The sequence below is a fragment of the Leptodactylus fuscus genome, chromosome 5 (genome assembly GCF_031893055.1).
Source record: "Leptodactylus fuscus isolate aLepFus1 chromosome 5, aLepFus1.hap2, whole genome shotgun sequence".
In the NCBI taxonomy this organism is placed as follows: Eukaryota; Metazoa; Chordata; class Amphibia; order Anura; family Leptodactylidae; genus Leptodactylus; species Leptodactylus fuscus.
In genome coordinates, this window is record NC_134269.1 from 93,326,238 (window position 1) to 93,350,427 (window position 24,190).

At 40.9% G+C, this 24,190-nt stretch overlaps 1 protein-coding gene across 13 annotated transcripts in view; it reads right to left on the reverse strand.

The window, feature by feature from the left end:
* Window positions 1–23,631, reverse strand: part of NEO1 (neogenin 1) — a 96,403-nt gene extending 72,772 nt beyond the window's left edge. For 10 of the 13 annotated variants that reach the window (XM_075273670.1, XM_075273669.1, XM_075273667.1 and 7 more), the window contains exon 1: window positions 23,351–23,630. In XM_075273670.1, the coding sequence (XP_075129771.1) occupies window positions 23,351–23,462 (112 nt within the window). In that variant the 5' untranslated portion in view covers window positions 23,463–23,630. Of the gene's footprint in view, window positions 1–23,350 lie in introns of all 13 variants that reach the window. The other 3 variants (XM_075273671.1, XM_075273668.1, XM_075273658.1) reach the window with 1 other exon arrangement.
* Window positions 23,632–24,190: the final 559 nt, after the last annotated feature.

A 24,190-nucleotide genomic window follows, 5' to 3' on the forward strand; every position in this document is an offset into this window, starting at 1 on the left:
TAGAAAACAGGCAAGTTCTGTGTGTTTCATTAGAGCTAAGGCATGGCTGCTCTCCCTCCATGAAGATCTCCATCCAAGAAAAGCAGAAGCAGCCTGATGGCGACAGATTTCCAATGCTGTGCATGGCTGCTGCTTTCAGCTGGCACTGGAGAGGTTAATGGTTTCAGCTTTTTATATTCAGGAATTAGGAGGGTGGGGGTGGGGAGCTGCTTATTTTGGATTGGTGAGTCTACAGTACGCAATTATCAGGTTCCAGGCTGTTACTAGAACATTATCGGCTTGCACAAGACATGATAGAATGAAGATTGCAACTGAATTCTCTCATAATTAAAAAGGTGTGCCAGACTTTCACATGCCGAGGATAATGAACAGCTGCTTTTTTGTTCTTTATTTCACTTTAGGGTTTCCTTCCCCTTTATGAAAAACTCTATAATCTAATTAGGCTTCTTCCCAGGTTTGGGTTAAATGCATTTTATCTGTAATTTAGACACAGCCGCTGGTGGGAAAAATATCAGATTCAGAAGATGCTGAATTGATGAAAGGTCATCGGCTCTCTCTTTCTGGAGAATTTAATTCATGTAATGGAACCTGCGGTGCAATGAAGGGTAAATGAATTACATCCTATAATTACTCTTTTTGCTGCTATGGATTAGTATCCAATCAATCAAATAATACGACAAAACAAGCATTGCTGTATTTTATACGTGAACAGTCAGGCCTCATGCATACCTGTGTATTAGAGCTCTGGGCTCATGCAAAAGTGACAAATGCAGATATGGTCTAATCTGACTTCATGGTATACTATGGAAGAATATAACTGGAATACAACGGCACTTAGAGATTCAGACACGCAATTTATACAGTGGAAAGGGCCCAAAAGCCTTATAAATTACACTATCTTTGAAAACCATATCTTGAATACTACAACTGAATTCAGTGTGGAAAAAAACCCAGAAAATCAAAAGTCAACAAATGGCAGTTTTTCATGGTAGTACCAAAGCATAGAGTCCACATAACGCTAGGTTCACACCTGTATTCAGGGACACCCCCAAACGTAAACGGAATCCACTTAAAGAAGTGGTTATCTTCAGAAACCCGCGGACCCCTTAGGCTATAATGGTGACCGCCGGGTTTTCACCTGAAAAGGGCAGCTTGCAGGACTCTTCTCTCCACGATTTTAAAGCAGAAAGGGGAACAGAATCCCCAGACGGACACCAGGCACAGGTATGAACCTAGCCTAAGCAGTTCTAAGAATACTTGCTAGAACTGCCACCAATTCCTAGGTAAATAAACAAACTATGCATCTAATTATACAATATTAATAATTTCTATTGCATCCGTGTATCCATGAAAACAGAGAAAGGTAACGCATGTCAGTTTTTTTTGACAGCTGTTAAAAACAGACATGTGAACACTATACACTTTTTTTATTTTTTATTTTTAACCAATGGGAGTCAATGTCCTGTGTCCGCCATTGTATGGCTATGCAGTGGCATCCAGTTGAGGCTTCCATGGTGGATTTTCCTAAGGTATGCTTCAGGTAAAAGCAAGAACTAACAGTTGAACAACGTTTAGTACACAATGGATCACCAGCACATGTATCCCTTTCACTCATATTACAAAGTCATCTCACTAATAACTAATGTGTATGGTTGGCTAATACTCCCAAGTCGCATTATTTGTGTGTTCATAGAAGAAAATCACAACCAACCAAAACTTCTTCTTGAGCCCTCTTGTTTACCAGGCAGCCGCATTATATTTTATTTGCAAACTTAAAATAATATTCCTTTCTTGCTGCTAGAAAGGAAAGTATTTTGTTTCTGAAGCCTTTATAGTGGACTATAAATCAGCTTTACTGCACTGCTGCTTAGTGGCAGAGACTTCTAAGGATCATTTAATGCTATACATGTGAGATGTGGAAATTTATGGAGGAATGAGGTTTCAGTGAAGGCACTAAGGATTTTATCAGCCTTCCCTCCCTGTAGCCTCTATACATTAGTAAAATTCTTGGAATACGTGGATTGGAATATTGTGCCGTCATTGCCCATGTGCAATAAAGCAAACCAAAAAGAAATAGCTCTCATTTGTACCAAGTCTGTCAGAATATTCTACTTATAACAGCAATTACTACATGTCATAGTATATTTTTCCTAACAATAGTGTGCAGGAGACTGTAAATATTGTTAAATATTTTATTAATAGGGGCTGCTGCATTAACATGTGTCCCCTCCCCAATATATGTGCACAGACTCCAAAAGATGTATCAGCAGAAGACAGAATTGTGAACTGTCTACAAGGATCCCATATTCAGGGCAAATTCAGTATCGCTCCTATTCATTGCAAGGAAATAATACAAGTTTCCAACCTATAAATGGGATCCTGGGAGACAGTTTGCATCTCCATCTATTGCTGAAACAATTTCTTCAAAACTCAGTGTACAGAGACACACAGATTCCCTGTGGCTGTGCTACAGAGATGGAGGTTCTCCATGAACCATCATATGGTGCATCTCCATACAATACCATACTACAGAGCAACGCCTCTAGGCAAGAATACCTCAATAATACGACATACTATGATGAACCCCAAAATGCTATTCTGTTTAGATTCCTGTGGAATAATAGATGAAATTCAAGGAACAGTACAACCTCACAGTCTACTATGTGTGGAGAGCTGAGAGCTAAATACTGTCATATGTTATTTGATATAGAACGGGAGACGCACCTTAATAGGAAGATAGAATTTGACTGCTTCAGGGTAACAAATGAGAAGGCATTCCTTGGCAAACTAGAAATAGTAATATGCAGCCGTAATCGGAAATTACATTCTACTAAATGAAAGCCTGTAACAATTGCTTACAATAACAGGTCTGTCCAATCAGACTGCAATACTGTAATATAGAGATTGGTATATAAGACTACACAATTCCTCAGTCCTGTAACCTGCATAAAAAGATACAAACTCTCCAATCTACCTATTTCCCAGTGGAAGCTAGAAAATCCATACTCTACCACCAATTTCATTAGGAAGCATATATTGTTACTCTCATTCAGAATATGTCCCTAAAGAAGCCAACAGAAATAAAATATGAGACACCTTATTACAAGAATACTCTCTTTGATGAGTCGCACATGTAATGCTCAAGTATCGTGCAGTCCTTCCAGAGGGTAGGATATCCTTTGTGGCTACTCTCTACTTTGGCTAGTAGATCAGGAAGATCCCGCTCCTCATTTTACACAAAAAAACAAACAAACAAGTCAAACGATTAACAATGGAAAATAATGCAAAAAAAAGAAGTCACACATGACATTCAGTTGTTACATGTTACATGTCCTTTGTACAATCTAACACAATGTACTACAGTATGTATGTAGCTTTTCTGTACGCCTCGAGCAACGCATATAGCACAGCGGATTAGGATAGATGCCTTTAAGATATAAAATTATCCGACTGTTTCATTGAACTCAATGTCCAAAATCAAAATCCTTTTCTCCCCATACTATTTTTGGTCATAAACAGTTTTATGGAAATTATCCAAAAACGTACTAAATGGAGTCTGAAATGTTACCAGGAAATCATTTAAATGGCCTAAAAGGACAGAAACAAAACTAAAGTAATGCATTTAATCTTTTTATGGCCACATGTGTGTATTTGTTTGAATATATGTAGCAATATCTGCTACAAAACCAATGTACAGACAATCAACTATTACAAATGTCCCTTGTATATGTCTAATAAGTCTTCCCTTAGGACACAAGTAACTCTGTATCATTTAGTCATGTAGTGATGAAGTTTTCTGCATCTTCATTCAGAACACTTGCAGAAATGTAACAGTTAACAACATTCATTAACTAATGCACAATAATAGTAAAGCCGTTCCAGCAGACAATGTAATTAAACAAAATGTCAAGCCATCTATGGGGAAGTTATAAACACAGCTGTCAGAGTCACCAAAAAAGTGCAGCAGCGGAGCATAGGACAATGACTCAATACTGGGGAAACAGCTTAATGTCGGCTATTCAACTGGATGGACTTTATTAGAAAATGGTTACAGTGCATGAAGACATCTGAGCAGCACACATGCAATATTAAAGGGTCGTTTTGGGATCCTAAACCTCCATCAAGTCTTATTACACAAACATAGAGACTGTATCGAAACTGCTATACACTACATATTTTATGTAGACTGCTACTAAATAGTCATATGGTTGATGACAATATCAGAAACTCTCATGCAGTTCCGGCATCATCCCCTCCCCACTTGTTTTGAACCTTCTATCTCTCACCATCAGTGCTCTCTCCCCTTCACAAGACGCCCCTACCCATTACACATATAGGAACTTGCATGCTATTGACACCCAGCACCTCTCAGATACTCTACAGTCCTCCCTGTCCCCCATCTCTTCAATCTCCTGTCCCAATCTGGCCACCAGTCACTATAATGAAACCCTCAAAAATGCATTGGATGAGGTTGCTCCCCCCTCCACTCGTAAAGTCCCACATAGGAGGCAGCAACCCTGGCACACGCTACAGACACGATTTCTCCAGCGATGCTCTAGGTGTGCCGAACGTCTCTGGCGAAAATCACGCTCACCTGCAGATTTCCTCCACTTCAAGTTTATGCTTAAAACATATAGCTCTGCCCTTTACCTCGCCAAACAAGACTATTTCACCGCCCTCATCTCTTCTCTCTCCAGCAACCCTAAAAGGCTGTTTGAAACCTTTCACTCCTTACTCACACCCAAGGAACAGACGCCATTCACAGACCTTAGTGCTGATGACCTGGCCATGTATTTCCATGATAAAATTGATAAGATCCATCAGGAAATTACTGCCCAAGCCCCAGGTGGCATTGACTCCCACACCTACGATAGTACTGATCCCCTCACCAGCCGCACTTCAGACTGTCCATTCTCATCTTTTGAACCTGTTACAGAAGAGGAAGTCTCCCAGCTACTTTCTTCATCTCGCCCCACAACCTGCAGTAGTGACCCCTTCCCCTCACACCTTCTCCAATCTCTGTCCCCTGCTGTCACTACTTATCTTACTAAAATATTTAACCCCTCTCTCTCTTCTGGAATCTTCCCATCCTCCTTCAAGCATGCTGTTATAACCCCGCTACTGAAAAAAACCTCCCTGGACCCATCCTGTGCTGCTAACTATCGACCCGTCTCTAACCTCTCCTTCATCTCTAAACTTTTGGAACGCCTGGTTTATTCTCGGTTAATTCGTTATCTCTCTGCTAACTCTCTGCTTGACCCCTTACAATCTGGTTTCCGCACTCTGCACTCTACTGAAACAGCTCTCACAAAAGTCTCTAATGATCTACTAAAGGCTAAATCCAATGGTGACTTCTCTCTTCTTATTCTTCTGGACCTCTCTGCAGCTTTTGACACTGTTGACCATCAACTTCTCCTCACTATGCTCTGCTCAGTCGGCCTCAATGACACTGCGCTCTCCTGGTTCTCCTCTTATCTCTCAGACCGCACTTTCAGTGTATCATTCGCGGGCTCTGTTTCCTCCCCTCTTTCCCTTGCTGTTGGGGTTCCTCAGGGCTCGGTCCTCGGCCCCCTGCTCTTTTCTCTCTACACAGCCCCCATTGGACAAACCATTGCCAGATTTGGCTTCAGGTACCATCTTTATGCTGATGACACCCAATTATACACATCTTCCCGTGACATCACCCCTGCACTCATACAGAACACCAGTGACTCTCTCTGCTGTCTCTAATATCATGTCCTCGATCTATCTGAAACTAAATCTCTCTAAGACTGAACTACTACTGTTTCCACCATCTAACAGATCTGTCCCTGATATATCCATTGCAGTCTCAGGCCTTACTATAACTCCTAGGCAGCATGCCCGCTGCCTCGGGGTCATATTTGACGCAGACCTTTCCTTCACCCCTCACATTGAATCACTCGCACGTTCATGTCACCTCCACCTCAAAAACATCTCCAGAATACGCCCTTTCCTTACCAGAGATACACTAAAGACACTTACTGTCTCTCTGATTCATTCTCGCCTTGACTACTGTAACTCCTTACTAATCGGTCTTCCCCTCACTAAACTCTCCCCTCTACAATCTATTCTGAATGCAGCGGCCAGGCTCATCTATCAGGCTAGACGCTACAGCGATGCCTCGGGTCTGTGCCAGTCACTACACTGGCTGCCTATTCATTATAGAATAAAATATAAAGTTATTACTCTCATCCACAAGGCTCTCCATAAAGCCGCACCTCCCTACATTTCTTCCCTCTTCTCTGTCTACCGCCCAACCCGTGTTCTCCGCTCACTCAATGATCTAACACTTACATCCTCTATTATCAGAACCTCCCACGCTCGTATACAAGACTTCTCCCAAGCTGCACCACTTCTCTGGAATGCTCTACCCCGGACAATAAGATTAACTCCCAACTTCTACAGTTTCAAACGCAAACTAAAGACGCATCTTTTCAGACTAGCCTATCACAATTCCTAATGCACAAAATTGTCTGAACACTGTATAAGCAATGCCGCCCCTGCTACCTCTTGTGTCACCCCCTCTACCTCATAGATTGTAAGCTCTTTTGAGCAGGGCCCTCAGTCCCATTGTGTGAAATGACGTTCTTTGTTATGTATGTCTGTATCTGAACCCTATAAATTGTACAGCGCTGCGGAATATGTTGGCGCTATATAAATAAAATGTATTATTATTATTATTACTGCCATCCCCAGGTTGCTTTACATCACGGCTAGCCTCCTCAAAATTTTGAGTATTTGCCACTATGTTGTACTCCCCAGACACATGCAGAGCATGAAAACTGTGTCTATACTGATATAAAGCAAAAGGGATATCAGAATATCAAGACGAGTTGCTCAGGCTAGGCTCCAACCCTTCCCACCTTGACTGACATCCAGCAACCTAGTAGGAGTTGGAGCCTATACTGTGTGACTCTTGTCACCTGATATTGTGAGAACTTTGTAAGGCTGAGGCCAACCAGAAGACTCTAAGGCTTAGGCCCCACGTAGCGATGCGCAGCAAAAAATACTGAGGACAAAAACGTGGCTGTAATGCGTTTTGCTATGCGGACTTTCTGCCCCTGTTTTTTGAAACACAGCTTTTCTAGGGCCAAAGATATTGCAGAAATGCTTTATTTTTGTTGCAGATTTTGCTGCATTTTTTTTTTTTTTTTTTTTGAGTGAAAGCCAGGAATGACTTCAGAAGGAATAGGAAATATAAAGGAAGCTCAGATACTTCTCCCTTCTACTAAATCCACTCCTGTCTTCAGCTCAAAGCCTGCAGTAAAATCTTTTCTGTAAAGTGTGGCCTCAGCCTAAAGTCAGTTACAGCTGTCGATAAGGAACAGTGCGGGAGGCGCACAGTCGACATACAGACGTCACCCGTATTCTGCCCATGCACCGGCTGGGCTTCCGCAGCCCCATTCATTTAACAAATAGGAGCCACAGAAGCAGGGACGCAAAATCGGACAGGAATAGTACCTGTTCCATATTTTGAAGCCAGGAATGTCGGCCCGCACACGTGACCATGTAATTTACAGTCATGTACCTGGATAGCACACAGTCGTCTGTAAGGGGGCTAACACTAATTTGCCTATAGTACTCAGCATTTTAAGAACTACATGTTTCTGATTTGGCTCCATCAGACCTGGTGTACATTCACATGCTTAGAAAACAAAAGGTTAACATTGGAAGGCATGGTGGTGTTTTATGATCTTACAACTTCACTTAAAAATAGAGTCCTGATCTTTGGCTCCTTTGGAGAGGAGGGTAACAATATTGATATAAATGTAATAATATTATAAGTCATCATAAACTCGACTCATCCACTCAGCAGTTAGGAACCAAATGCAAGAATAATATTCATTATGAGTATCACGAGATCAGTCTGGGCTGTTTATGTACGTGCAAAGATCCTTTATTTGTATAGCAAGAGTATAATTGTTGTACATACTAACCATACAGCTAGGTCCTGTTTAATTAAGGAAATAATATGCAAGGATTTTCATATCCTGGTATAAAGGTCTATGCAACAACAGTGCTGTAGTCATAACAATATCAATACACACTACAAAACTTTTGTCACAATGCCAGTATACTCACCCCAATGTTTAAAACGTTAGGAATTGACGACAGCAAATATGAAACATAAAAATTAGAATTTTCTACAGGACGGTTCATACTGAACAAAGAAAAAGCTAGTGAAATTAGCAGAGAAAACCAAAGAAAATGTCAAGAATACTGCATGTGGATAACATTTTGCCAATTAGAACTAATACAGCCTCATCATTGTCACACAAATGTACTATTATGTGCTCAATCCAGTACTGCCTATATGTATGCTGGCTGTGCTTAAAGGTCAATTCCACATAAAACTGCTCTTAAACCTAGAATTATTCTGCGTTTGTTCCAGAAGGTGGGCCGATTTTCCTCTCCTCCTTCATGCAACCAGAATCACTGATGCTAAGAACTTGAATTGGTGAAGCTTATCTCCCAAAAAGAATACATAATCAGAGATTTTGGAGTCATCCATGTTACTTCTCTGCACTGACATCTGCTCAAAGGATGCCTCACCAGTTTAAGTTCAGCATCACGCGGAAAATTCTGAAAACTGACAACTCTATGAAATAGTTTTTCTTCTATTTATTTATATCATTCACTCCTATGTTCAGTGTTCCTTTTAGTAGGCCCAGCTTAATAGTAGGCTCCACAATTAGGAAATTCGAGATTCTGGTACAAATAGTCAGCAGTACAAATCCTATATGACATCAGTTCCCGGAGTGTGATATCTGTCAGCACTGCAGACACTGTCTGGCAACTTCGCAGTCGAGAAAGGAGGAGTGAAGGTGAGAAATACAGCCAAAAGGAAACAGCATTTCAGTGTTCAAAATGCATCCCAAAAGCTTTCTATCTAAAAATACTAACCATTGTATGTAGCAATCCACACTGGAGTAGTGAGACGTATAGCACAAGAAAAACAGTTTTGACAGCAGGAACCAACTACTAAGTAAAATTATGTCTAGTCTAGTGCTGTCTCAATATACGCTATAAAACCGTAACCCTGGAAAAAAAACGATAATCACATAATCTAAATCCTGTCAAGGTTTAGGTGGGGCATATCTAAAAAGAGGGCGTTACTTTAAAGCTGGGTTCATATAGGGACAGAGTAGTGACGAAATTCACCGCCGGTATAAAAATGTTTAGTGGAAGCTTACAAGACATTCTTGGTGCTTTAGTATTCTGAAAAACAAAGCCGTACTGCATGCCAAAAAATAAAAATAGTGAAAAATATACCTACAGTGCTGTGGAATTGTGCTGCTTCACAATGTAGGGAAAAGAGAAAGCTACAGTGGAAAAAATATATCACACACGGAAGATTTTCCAGGGGAGAAAAAACAAAAAATCATAAAAAAGCTGCAAAATAAATGCTGCCAGAAAAACACTACACAATGAAGTACCAAAGAAAAATCTGTTGTGCATTTTAGGCTTGTCGTATGTTTTAATTGAGTCTTTACATGAAAATTATTGTGACATGGTATCTTATTTTCAAGCTGCCCGCATAATTTTATATGAAATATAATTCTGAAAAATATGTAAATATGGTCACTGGGGGGTATATTATTGGTATGCTAGCCAGCCCAGTCAGCATCCTTCACATCAGCAAGACCATTAAATTACATGCAGACGGAGAACAGCAGCAGCAGCGCTGGAAGGTAGGGAGGGGCACTTACTACTGTATACAGGGAAGCTAGGGCGTATGAAGACACTGTTGAGGTGATACGGACATTGCTGCTTGAAATTCTTGCGATTGCTATTACGTAGGATATTTGAGTTCAGTTTCTACAGCTTTATGCTTTTTTACCGCAAGTCGATGGACCAAAGTACAATAGAATAAGACTGAGTACTATATTGGCAGTGCGGTATTTAGGTATATTTTATCTGATGTGGTGATGCTTCCAGATTCGCTAGTTTACAGCCAGGTTATTTGACAAAGCGAATGTGTGACCAGATATAACCAATATCTTTAAGTTAAACTTTTTTGATAATTTTTATTAGGTTTTTTTTTTATGACAATACCTTTATTAAAAAAACACAACAGTACTATATCCTGCAAGTGTCATTCTGGCCACAAAGCACAATAATAGACTAGCACTTTCAATTTTGTAGAGCTGTTTCTTTGCAACAGTCACCTCATTTAAAGAAGACCTTCCATTTCCTGAAAGAAATTTTTTTGAGAGAAGTCCTCAGTAGTTGATACCTTTTTTAATGGCTAACTTAAAAAGTTCCATGTCCTCTAAGACGTGCCAGGTTACATACCACTGCAAAGCTATCAGTTTTGTAGGTATATGCCCCAGTGCCATAGATATCAGAGCCATTAGTTTTGGTAGAGCAGTATCATCGCTGGGCGCTGAGGAACGTCTCCCTTCCCAGTACAAGTCTGTAGAATGGTACGGAGCTGCAAGGTTGAGCAAATAGCAATATAACATGTATTCACCTACAATCACAGTAATGACCGCTTCATTTTCATGGGTTTATAGAAGAAATGCCCTGGTACAAAATCTTCCTTGTTCCGCTATAGAGGTAAACAACCCCAGACATAGGACGCAACATCTATTTAAGCATGGATTACATGCTCACGGGGATTGGAGCAACAATGAAGTCAAGATTCCTAAGACGCACTGATGAAGGACAAACTGTCACGCACATTTTGGGACCAGTCCTAGCAACAGACATTGTACATAAAGCCAGTAAAAAGAAACAAAATGCATGACTGACAATGCTTTGAAGACAAAATTGTAAACTTGAGTGAAACACCCATTGTAATAAAGACCTTCAAAGCAAAGCCTGTAAATGGATCACTTACAGTACAGAATACCCCTCTGGTAGGACTGGATACAATACCCAGAGCAACACAAAGTAGGAATGTAGCCTGAAGCATGGATATGAAATAACGCATACAGTGCACCACCATGAATCAATCTTTTAAAGGTCCAACAATAACAACTTCCACAAATATTCACAAAATTAGGTATGCAGCCATCAGATTTGTGGACACATTTACAAGCTCTTCAGGTTTGTTCTTCATAGCAGGAAATTGAAGCTATGATTTACACTAGACATATTGAACTTGGAAATCTAATATTAAAGTGAATTTGCATGAACCTTATGGGTTATTTTTTATGAATGTTGGAGAAATTGATTTTGGTTACATGTAAAACATTCACTTATGTAACTAATGTCTGCAATATATTTGAAAAATATCACCGGGCTTGTCAAAGATGCTTCAATGTTACAGCTTTAATGTACCCAGTTATCAAATAGGTTTTCCGGGCCTGTCACGTCATCCACACGTTTTTTTATTTCTTTTTATTATGTAGATTGTGAGCCCCATATAGGGATCACAATGTACATTTTTTTTCCTATCAGTATGTCTTTGTAGAATGGGAGGAAATCCACGCAAACACGGGGAGAACATACAAACTCCTTGCAGATGTTGTCCTTGGCAGGATTCGAACCCAGGACTCCAGCGCTGCAAGGCTGCAGTGCTAACCACTAAGCCACTTCGTTCCCCCTACCCACACGTTTTTATCTTGTTTTTTTGTTTTTTTCTCTAAAAAACACAGTGGCTATATTTATTAATAGGGTTATCTGCCTTTTTTCAAATTGATGTCCTGACATCAATTTTACGTCAGGGATCTGACTGTCAGGACCTCTGCAGATGAGTTGTTTCCCCTATGAGCGCATGAGCTGCAGTACTTATTTGCCATATTCTTGGTAGTGGCAGTTTTGGGCAGTACAGCAGTGTCTCATACAACCAAATAGGACACCACTACAGTACTCACAAGTACCACATTAAAATTGGAGTGAGCATTGCAGTTTGTGCGCTCATGGTGGAAACAACTGATCTGCAGAGCTCCTAACAGTCGTACCCCTGCTCATCTAAAATTGATGCCCTATCTTATGCATAAAACATCAATTTAAAAAAAAGAAAAAAGCAGATAACCCTGTTAAAACATATAGAAACACAGATTTTGATGGGGGTTTTGTAGCATTTTAGCAACAGAAAATGCAGCAACCATTTAAAACATGATACAAGCCACTTGCCAGTTTTCAGCACTGTCAGCCAATTTTTTTACACTTCTGGCACATTGATAAATTTGTCCTATATACATGAGACAGGGTTATCACTCATGCCAGAAATATCCACCTATAGTTCCATTTTTTTTCTTCTTTTATGGTTTTTTCTCTGTAATCAAAGCAAGAAGGAAAATAGGATTCTGGTACCCATGAGCAATAACCATTTCTAGGGTATATACTTGCCCCTACTACTTTCTGTTAGAACAACCATTCAAACAATTTGTATGTTCTTTTTTGACAATTATTTTTCATTGCACTTCTCAAGCACCGCTAAGGGGGTGTTCACACTTATGCCCGATGTCCGCCCTGTGCCATTCCGCCGGGTTTCCGTCATCAGCCCTGAGAAACTGGATAGGGGACGGCTTCCCGGTGGTCAGCTTTAAAACCCATTTATTTGAATGAGTTTTTAAAGGTGACCACTGGTGTCCGCTTGCAGCCTCTCTGTGGAGAGACCTTTTTTTTTTTTCGGTTGGACACAAAGTCCTGCATATCTGACTTTGTGTCTGGCCATAAGAAACAGTTTCCCCGCGGAGAACTGGGAGTCACCTTTAAAAACCCATTCAAATGAATGGGTTTTGAAGCTAACCACGGGGAAGCCGTCCCCGGTCCAGTTTCTCGGGGCTGAGGACAAAAGCCCGGCAGAATGGATTAGGGCGGACACTGGGTGCAAGTGTGAACACCCCCTAACCCCCCATTTTTCTAGATCTACTTAGCAATCTCTCTTATTTAAAAGGAACACAACAATCAAATAAAAAACATAAATAGCCCATCCCTTCCTCCTACAAAGGGAACCTATCAGGTCATTTTGGGATACTAAACTACGCACAGTAAGAGGGGCTAAGACCCCATGTAGCAAGCTGTATCCAAGAAACGCTGCAGAAAAGATCACTGTGGAACTGCAATGCGTTTTTCTTTCTGCAGCATTTTTCACAGATAGTCCACAGAGTTTTCTACTGCAGACTTTCTGCTTCTATTAGACCTATATGGAAAACGTCAGTGTTTCCGTAGATATAATTGACATGCTGCAATTTACAAAACCACAACGGTTTTTGAAATCGCAGGTTTTCCACTATGGGTATTATTCTACAATGAGTGGATGGAATTACTGTAATCCGCAGAAATTTTAGCCACGGTCTTTCTGCCGTGGCCACTACGCTACGCATTTGCAGTGTGGGAGCCCAGCCTTTTCCTCTGTCAAGAGTGCAAATGTGCAGAACACCTACATCAGTTCCATAAATCTGCAGCTGAGAACATAAGCAGAGCAGGATGGAATACGGTGCTCAAAGTCTTACACATAAACAGAGTAGCTTCTGGATGATAGATACTTCAAATTAAGAGATTATTTCATATTCTCATGGTGCTGTAGGTGGTAGTGCAGCGACAGTGTCTTTGAAGTCGAGAACTGGATTTAAATCCTACTGTCTGCTCTCTTTGTAACTTTAGGCAAATCTATCTTTATCCGCACACTTTAAAGCAGCATAAAGATGCAAGGCTGCTGGAATTCTGATGATATGGTGAAAGAAGTCTCATTCAGATACACTTGATTTTAATGAAGACACAAAAGGGAAAAACGTGACAGTCAGCTTAACCTTAAGAAGAGAAGCTTCTCACAGCAAACTAAGAAATTATTTGAACAGTCTGGTTGGCCACAACAGGAATTTAAAATGACTCCAGTCATAGTAAAGCAAGCACCTTCAATGAATGGTCTTCAGGCAAGGGAAAGTTTTAGAGATGCCAATTTTCAATGCTCAGAATCAAACACTTGTAACATCAGCAATGTTGAGTCATTGCTATCAGAAGAATTTCCCCAATATTCAGCCTTTAAGACAACCTGTCAATTCCCTGGGCATGTCTACTTCAGTAAATATCTGTATTCCATATAAAATGCGCAATTCTTCCAGAACACATTTTCTTAAACTTTTAGGTGCTGCCCGTGCACGGGCTATGCTTCCGCGGCTCCTTTAATTAAATGATTAGGAGCCATGGAAGCACGGGCTGCAAAATAGGACAGGAATAGGACCTGTTCTTTATTTTGCAGCCCGGAGTGTTGGCCCGCACACAGGACCGTGAAATTCGCGGTCATGGGTACGGGCCCATAGAAATACACAGATAGCACACTGACCATGGCCACAGTCGTCTGCAAGGGAACTAAGAGGTCTTTACCTACATTGTCTGATAGTATCAGCACTAAATGGAAAGTGTAAGAGTGTACACGCACATACCTCAGAGAGAAATAGCAGATTTATTCCAGAATTCTGACTTTATGGGAATATACGTATTGACTAAAACAGCCATGTCATATGACAGGTTCTCTTTAAAGGGATTCTACCATTAAAACCTTTTTTTTGTGGATAAGACGTTGGAATAGCCTTTAGAAAGGCTATTCGTCTCTTACCTTTAGATGTGGTCTCCGTTGCGCCATTCCTTAGAAAAAACATTTTTTACCGGTATGAAAATTAGTTCTTTCGCGGCGATGAGGGCGTCCCCACCGCTGCCAGAGAATTGTCTCCAACGCCGCCTCCTTCTTCGTCCACAATGTCATCTTCAATGTCTTCTTCCAGTGCAGGCTCATAACTTCTAGGCGTCGGGCCTTGAGCAGAGCAGACTGCATAGGCCACGGGAAAATGGCGGCTAACAATACTGTGCAAGCGGCCATTTTCCCGTGGTCTGTGTGCCTGTGCAGTCTGCTCTGCTCAAGGCCCGAAGTTACGAGCCTGCGTCAGAAGAAGACATTGAAGATGACGCTGCAGACGAAGAAGGAGGCGGCGCAGGAGACAATTCTCTGGCAGCGGTGGAGACGCCCCCATCGCTGCGAGAGAACTCATTTGCATACCGGTAAAACCAGTATTTCTAAGAAACGGCACAGCGGAGACCACATCTAAACGTAAGAGACGAATAGCCTTTCTAAAGGCTATTCCGACGTCTTATCCACAAAAAAAAAGGTTTTAATGGTAGAATCCCTTTAACAAAGATAGTAGTGTCTCATGTGAATGTGTTAAATAATAAAATCGGGCCACTTTAGACACTACAATGTAAAATAACATTGGGTTCAGTTTAATAATAGGAAAGTATGGTGTTGAGACAGATGTGAAATTGAGATCTTGCAGGTTATCCGAATGCTAAAAGGTGAAGTGGGGAAAATAATAAAATTGTCCTCACATCATACAAATCTTTTAGTTTAAGAGAAAATGCATCTAAATGTAAAAGTAACATCTAAATGTGCACTGCTAAAAACTGAAATTGCAATAACTACAAGTACAAAATATAAGGTTATGCAAGCAAGTAATAGGTGTCACAAAGACCTGCAAATGATGACATTTTTCAAACACTTAGCTCCAATCTGTGGTATGTGGGAGGGCATAATAGACATAAGTAAAGTGTTTTAGCCACAAGAAACCTGAAAAATCAGATCAAGTGATGTGGGATGATTGTGTGATGCCACCTGTTCGTTGTCAAGCCAGTTACTGCCACTGCAAACTAAGAGGGACAAACACCTTGAACTGACAGACCTTGGTTTATTATTATGGTAGATCACTATGCGCCTAGGCCAAGATGTTTGCAATGTTCAGCATTTTCTGGTGGTTGGGAGAACAGTGACAAATATGAAGAAGTGTGCAAAGATGAAAACTTGCACAGGCAGATCATCTGATAAATGAGAAATAAAAATACAGAACATAATAAAACTACAAAAAAAATGACTGCAACATGAAATCACAGGGAGTGTGCTGGTGAAAAAACTGGAGTGCAAGGAAAATGTATGATTGAAAAGATTTTTGTTTTCATTGTTAACTGAATCATTATATTGTTGTTAAAGAGGACCTTTCACCACCTCCAATATGTCCAGCACTTTGCATCAATTGATAGCTGCTGCTCCATTGATTCCAGCACAGTTGGAATTTTCTCTCTAGCCCCCACTGTTCCTGAGCAATCAATGCATTAGTTTTGGTGCCAGATATGCCATTTAGTCTCGTTACTATCAGGAGGACAGTGTCAGGCAGGAGTAGACAAGGGGTGTGATTCTGAGCTCTGACACTGGCTGCCCCTCATTAGAGCTCTGAATCACAGGTCTTGCCTGACACTACCCATTACAGAGCTTAAATGGCACACAAGGCATCAAACCTACTTACGTTTGTTGCTCAAGAATGTTGGGGGCTACAGAGAAAATTCCAACTGCACTCGAATAAATTGAGCATCTATTAACAAATAGAATGAACTTGAAATTAAGAGAGGTGAAAGGTCCTCTTTAGGCCAGGGCCCCAAGGGCGGGAACAATCACAGCGTTTTACAGTAACTGCAAAGTGGATAGGATTCTTGCAATTCCCGTGCCCATTTTGCGGTAAAAACCGCAGCACGGACACAATGTGATTTCCAAAAACAGCATGGTTTTGGAAATCGCAGCATGTCAGTTGTGGGAATAAACATGATGCGTTCCTGCCGCGGTTTTTCCCGCAGCGCTATATAGCTGTGGGTTGTCTTGTGGGGCCTTTAGCCTTAAACTAGTACTATCAAGTCAGTTTTGGGTGGAGTCAGAGTTGTCATAAAAGAACTGATTCCAGCTCTGGCTGCAGAATAAAAAAATATTACTATTAAATATTAATTATGTAAACTGTTAATATAAAAAATAAGTAAAAATATTTACAATTAACAATATTACACTATGTGTGCGCTTGAATGTGTTAGTATTTATTTTACACACAGGAAACTTAGGAAAGAGTTGGAAACAGTGGGCAAAAAAGTTGAAAGTTTGACTTCGAGACCCCACAGCCCTACATTAATGTCACATTTCAATAGATTCTGTTTAGCAGAAAGAAACTATAATGTTAACTTACTATTAACCACAAATATAAATATTTAATGATAGATTCAGGCTGTCCACAACAGTTCACTAGTGGTCAGTCAAACCACATATGACCCTAAGGCCTTACTTGCATGTATTAAATCAAAGCCATGTGCTGTCTGTGTTCTACACTGTTTTATTGATTTAGGGGCATGTTTTGCATGTTTTACTGATTATTTTTTGTGGCCATTTTTTATTTTTTAACAAATTGCAGATGCAAAAACGATGCAGTCCATGGATTTCTCTAAACCATTTAAAGACAATGGCCAGAACAGAATAAGGGAGAGGGGGTCAGGGGGTACCTGGTTTAGACAATAATGTCTAAGATTTAGAAGTCAGTCTAATTTCAGCAGGTTCAAAAATTCCAGAATTTGCCAGCAAATATCCATGTATATTGGCCCAACATAAGAGCCTTGTTATTCCAAGCTGGTGAGCTCAGAGTTCAGTTCTTTAAGAATCAAATAATTACGGTGGCCACTTCAGTTGAGATTTTACCACTCAGCGCAGCCTATTTATTTATTAAAGCTTCTCCACTTTCCCCTGCAATTCCATCACTAACTCAATGAGCTAAAGAACAAAGCTTTAGTTAAATGGCAATCTCTAGGGAGCTATGTGTGCATGGGAGGGTGAATGTTTATTTTCCTATACATTTACAACATACAAAGAAAGAAATGAAGAGGTGTACAATAATGTTTGCAAGGGTCAGCAACTTTCTTGGTTTAATCACATTAAATACATTTAAGAGGCTATCTGTACACCAAGTTTAAATAATCTCTGTGCCAGGATAGTAAATAAGCATCTGATCTTTGTGGACTCCCACATCCCATCCTGATCACAAGAAAAAGGTCCCACGTTATCTATGAGAAGTATAAAAGGACCAGCAGTCAAGTATGTGCGCTGCCACTAAATGGGACTGAAGGTAAAAACAGCTCTTCAGATTTATGCAATGATTCATAAGGAACAAATGTTGTTTCTTTTTTCATAAATCAGCAATTCAGAAGAATGTATGAAATGCTTCTATCACCCTCTCCTGCCTTCTTTATTGTTCAGACCAATCTTTACTGAAGACAGCTAAAGCTCATAATCAGATCAGGTAACACAGAAGTCTATGGAGAGTCGAAAGAGGAGGAGGAGTCCAAATGTGTGAAATGGACACAGGGACAGGTTTCTTCAGATAACACTGGTGAGTGGTTAAAGGTTTTCTAGCGGTTTTCTAGCAAGTGATAGCAGTACTGAGCAGTGTAGATGTGAATAAAGTTGGTGAGATAGGTATCCTGCTGCACCAGCAGCATGACATCAGTGTCTCACTGCTTCTCACTTATACTTGGTGGCTCTTCATCATTCTGCCTCCCTTCTCCATAGACTTCTATGAACTGCAGCCTTTCTTCACTGAAGATGGGTCTGAGAAGTAAATTGAGCAGTTTAGCTGATAGGACAAAGCTGTTAAAGAGGAGTTAGAAACATTTCCCTCTGATTGGATATATTACAAAGCTTGTTATATTCATCTGAACTATTACTTTACAAAAAATGTAAAGAACAGTTAAGGCCGTATTAGACAGAGATTTAAGAGGGAACTTTTAGGAATGAATGCTCGTAGAAGCGTTTGTTCCTTATAATCAGTCGGTCTAATAGTGTCACCGATCAAGTGTTTACTCATCCATCAGGTGACTGGTTTACAAGTGGCAGGGCAAAAAAATAATAAAAAAAATACTGTTCACTGGCAGCAAGTCACACTGTGTAATAAAAGCTATGGTGCCACTGAACAACAAGTATATGCCAGAGGAATGACTGCTTTAGTTTGTGTAACGGCCTGTGTAGTTAGACCAATGTAGACCGAGTGCTGATAAGCACATTGAATTGCCAATCAGTGCTCATTATAAAAGTCTTTTAGTCTAAGACAACCTTTTTGCTCTACGTCACAAATTATTGCATCAAATCTGACACGTGAATATTCACAAAGATAGTTACTAAAACTCTATTCAGTTGAACTGCACTATACTTTTGTACAATCCACAAATTTGCCAACAACCGTGATATGTGAACATGACCTAATCAACCAATAAATGTTAGGTATAAATGGGGCATGAGACTTTATACAGAAAGGATTCACTGAAGAAAGCTTTAATTACCATTCACAGGCTGGTTTAACTAGGAATGGTACTTAAAGGGCTCAATTTACATGAGATCCTTCTATCTGCACAAAGCTTAGCTAAGATTAATGATAACACAAGCCGGAGTGTCCAATCATGGCTTAAAAAGGTCACATCAGAATTCATTAGCCTTCCTCTACATTCACCCATTAAACTGTTAACACCGTCCACTGTACAGCTTTGATACGGACGACAAATGGGAATACAAGAAACGCAACTTGCACCAAATATCTGATTTATCATTCCAGTAGAGATGCTACTAATGCACTTTACAGACAATGCACATGAGGTGGTATCTGAACTATTAGAAGATCCTGAGGTAAACCACTACAAGGGTCCAGATACGCAGCCGCTGGGTTATTTCCTTTGCATCCTGAAGAGGAACCAAAAAACCACAGGAACTAAGGCAGACAGCAGTATCCAGAGTACTGTAATGGTATGGCACAAATCCATTTCATCTCAGAAATACTGCACTCTAGCTACATTTATTACTAAGCAATAACAATCATTTTGGCCCCTTCAACTTAATGAGCTGCGGAAGCCAAAGTACGTCTGGTCTATATTCGTATTAGTACAGGACGCAACAATGACCTTACTGAAGAGTGCCCATATCATAAGAAAACAATGGCTCACTTCCTGATATCTACAGTTATAAAATGGATTACAAAATGGGATATTCATATATATATATATATATATATATATATATATATATATATATATACACACACACACACACATATATATTATGTACATTCTATCTCATTGTGCACACCAACAATACCATGTAATCCAATTATTTCAGAAAGCAAAGCGCTTTCGAGTTTACTAGGTCTAGGACGCACATAAGACCCGCTGGCCACAAATACAAAGAAAACATGGACATTACTGATAAGACACTGAGGTAAAAGGAATGTAAAATAGATGCATAGTTTCCATAGAAACCCTTCATTTCCAATATCACACGCTGGACACTAGTACTACAAGTAGAGATAAGGACTGTTCAGGATTTCATCACTTGTAATCCAGTGTAGTATTGCATTTACATGCACATGTATAGTGTAGAACAACCTGCATTCAGAATATCGTCCCACAGTTAGCACATCATACTATATACAGAATCACCACATAGTGCAGGCTATCCTTGTGAAGGGGTAAACAGTGATGCGAGCCAGACCCTAAACTTACCAAGGCAAACACTCAGACAGATCTATTCTTACAGAGGATTAAATTCCAGCCTTAGTTGTTACCAGAGCAGCAAAAGGATGGCACAGAAGTTGTCAGAGTCAGGTCTAGCTACAGAAATGATAGTGGCCATAGTGTAGGCTTAGACAACAATGTGCATCTTCTGACTTCATTAGAATCAACTTTCATAATTTGACTTATAATGGGAAACTGTTTTTGGTTTTCCCCATAGGAACACGTATCAATATCCCTATACTCGTATGGAATCCAATTACTGTGGACCAATCCCGAATTGTAAAAAAGTTGCAGCCAAACACAACATGTATCAACCAACATCAAAATCCTACTGATTCACTGACATTGGGCAGATTTACACAGGCTCTATTCAGATAATGTTTTTACATCCATTTAACGGATGGTCATGTTTACATGTTTGGGTTTTTTTGCATCTGTTGAATGGATGTAAAAAACATGATGTGTCTGTTACTCGACTACCGTTGATGTCCATTACGGTCATTTTATGACAGTAACAGACTGTAATAATGGTAGTGTGAACATAGACTTAAACTGCATCAGATTTATCAATTGTCTAATGCATCTTAGGGCTGAAGCCCCACGATGCGAAAACACACAGTTTTACAGTACCCGCAGAGAAAAAAAATCTGCAAGGTCCATAACGGCATGTTTGGTTTCCAAGATCTTAACTGCCCACACAGGGCCCTGACCTCATCTGCTTTGAACACCTTTGGGACGAACTAGAACGGAGATTGCGAGCCAGGCCAATGTCCAGCACCAGTGTCTGACCTCACAAATGCTTTTCTGAGTAAATGGGCAAAAACAAAGATGAGCTCCAAAATCTTGTAGAAACCCTTCCCAGAAAAGGGGAAGTGGTTTAAGCTGCAAAGGTGACACCAACTCCTATGGATTTAGACTGGGATGTAAGAAAAGCTTCTGCAGGTGAAATGTCCGGGAATTGTAATAGTTCTGTCCATATAGTGAAGACAAGGAAAGGTTCTATTCACATTTCCATCAGAACAATTTCTGCCACAATGTCATAGTTAATGGGGGGAAAAAAAGCCTACGATGATGGGCCAGTCTTCCCATCAAAATGAAAAGTATGACAATGGAAAGTCGAGTAAACTATTATAAGTCAGAAGGGACAGCTGGGCGCAGATATGTCATATGATGAATGCAGCTATTATTTTCTCTTTTTCTATTCTTCTTTTGGCACAGAAAAAAATTATGGAAAGGTGAACAAAACTAAAAAGTTGACTATGTTTCACATGTCGAATGCAGATTAGAAAATGAGGGATAAGGACATATGTTGCTATGCACAACATGACTACTTTTTATTCACAATTTTCATATATACTGTGAGAATCACTACAATTATATCAAACGCAACTGTTATTTGACAAATGCTAAAGGAAAAGTTGTGTTGTGTTGCCCAGCTATAGTGTAATTGATAGTAGTCCATGAACAATTCTTTAAGATGACAAGATCCAAAACGTTCAGTAAGATACCCATCATATTTGCTTCTTTGAGCCTATGACTACATGAGAGTAATCCTGCAGTAACAGTGCGTTTTTGCCATCACTTCCAACATTTATTCAATTTCCAGACAAATCAGAGTCCACCACAGCCTCATGCCCATCTTCACATTACAATCAGAGAAAATGGCAAGCATCAGCAACTCTGCATATGGTTTTTATTACACTAAAATGTATTGCTAACTTGTGTTTCTTTCCTTTGTTACCAAACTGATTCTGTGGGTGCATAAAACTGAAGCTCGGCATTATGTGCCGACAACCTCATCAGCATTCTGAGCAGCTCGCCAGCAAATATGAGGAATTACCGCACAAATATGTGAATTTTCCATGAATTATTAAGCATGTACTTTAGTAAAATATTTACACATCAGTGCCTTAAGAAAATCAGTCGCATCTGTAATGAAATAGTAACTACACATAAAAGGACAAATATTCTACATCTATTTGATATGCTTAATTAAATATATGACACACAGCTCGGCGATTCACAGACATTGCCTTTATTACACGCAACTGGAAGGAAATGTGGAAAATAGAAAAATAACGTAACGTAAGTGAAATTCCTGTTTTACTGCACTGGAAAAATAAGGTCTTACAGCAAAGCATTTAGGTTAACCCTGTATTGAGTATTTAGACACATCTATAAACATGGCTGTATATGAATATCATATATAAATATAACAGAGGACATCACAGTGTTTTAATAACACACATCCTAGAAGACAAATAAATAAGAAACTGCTGGAGTAAACAATCTGCGACAGCCTGCTTGAGACCTGGTCTGGGGATAATTACATACATGTGTATCCTATTGTATGTGTATATACTATGGATATACACTGGAGCTGCACATGAACATATACAGGAAGGGGGGAGGGAATAAGGCATTTAGGATAAAGTAAAGCATATAAGATCCTCATCTTCATAGAAAAATGATGCCAAGTGTAAGTATATTATATTATGAAAGAGGCCTATGACCGAGATGGTGCCAGCCAAGACAGTACATAGACAAGTTAGATATGTGTCAGTAGGACAGGGGGATCTCAGAGCACCAGCACCAAGTCTAGGCACAGACACCCTGGAATGAATCTGTGCAACAGCTTGTCAGTCCTACACACACCAGGGCAGTAAATAAGGAGGCTACACCATGGCAGGCTGCTGTACAGCTGGGCAACAAGCTGCCACTAACATTCACTGTATTCTCAGGACATGTGAATGCTAGCAGTGCTCATGGCCATGAAATAGCCCCATCAGCACCAGGAAAGCAACAAAGCCAAATCACTGCAACAAAACCCAGGGAAGTCTCCCTAGCACAGCGCAGCCATGCCATCAACTAGTACGAGCCTGTGTGGAGTGCATTGTATTGCTAATGTGCCCCTATACAGAACTAAGGCTCCATGGTGACCTGAGCGGCCCCGTCCGGCACTCGGAGCAGGAGCAGCAGCCCGCACTTCCACCCCCTCCCCCTAGCCCGGGCCCTCCATTCTCACCTGCAGTCTTCGCAGCTCCAGCCGGCTCCTGCCCGAGAATGAGATAGATGGAGACCGCCAGCAGCCCCCGGGAGATCCGGACACCCAATCCCGGGGGGCCCCAAGCCGCCATCCCTCACCTTCTCACCGAGTCCTGCTTTGTTGAACCATCCCTAGAGGAGTCTCGTTCCGCAGCCCCGTCTCTCTCTCCCCCTCAACAACTGCAACCTACAGCGACCGCGGTGCAAAGCAGACAAACCGTGCACCGAGCACACTGCGCGCTCCCGGCCCCTGCGCGCCCCCGCAGCCGCATCACTCGGGGCGGCTCGCTAATGGCTCCGCCCTCCCGTACCTAGAGGCGCGCCCCGCCCCCACTGCAAGGACGCGCAATACTACAGACACGCCTTTAAGCGTCGTGTGCACCGAGGATCTTCAAAGGAGCCGGAGCCGCCCCATCAGCTTCCATGTGACGTCATCACTCCTCTCCCGCAGTGGACACGGGAGGAGAGGGCGCCCGCTGCTTCACCTGGAGGCGGGGCTGGACGTGTCTGTTGTGCTAACCATGTAGTGTGTGAGGCGGCAAACGCAGGTCCGAGTGACGAGCAGGAGATTTCACAGGGACCAGTTCTTTTTGTCTCGCCGCCTCCTCTAGTTGTTTCCCAGTAATGGGTCCACACGCTCATGGGCAATGCAGCACGGTAGACTGAGGTGAAGAATTGAGTTACCAACCGTAAAGTCACGGCAGACCGTGCAGAAAAGGGAATTTTATTATTAAAAAAAATAGCTGGGTCAGCTGCAGTTGTTTTTCTGGGTGGCTGTCTGAGTACGTGCTGACATGGCTCTATTCACACTGCATTTGTA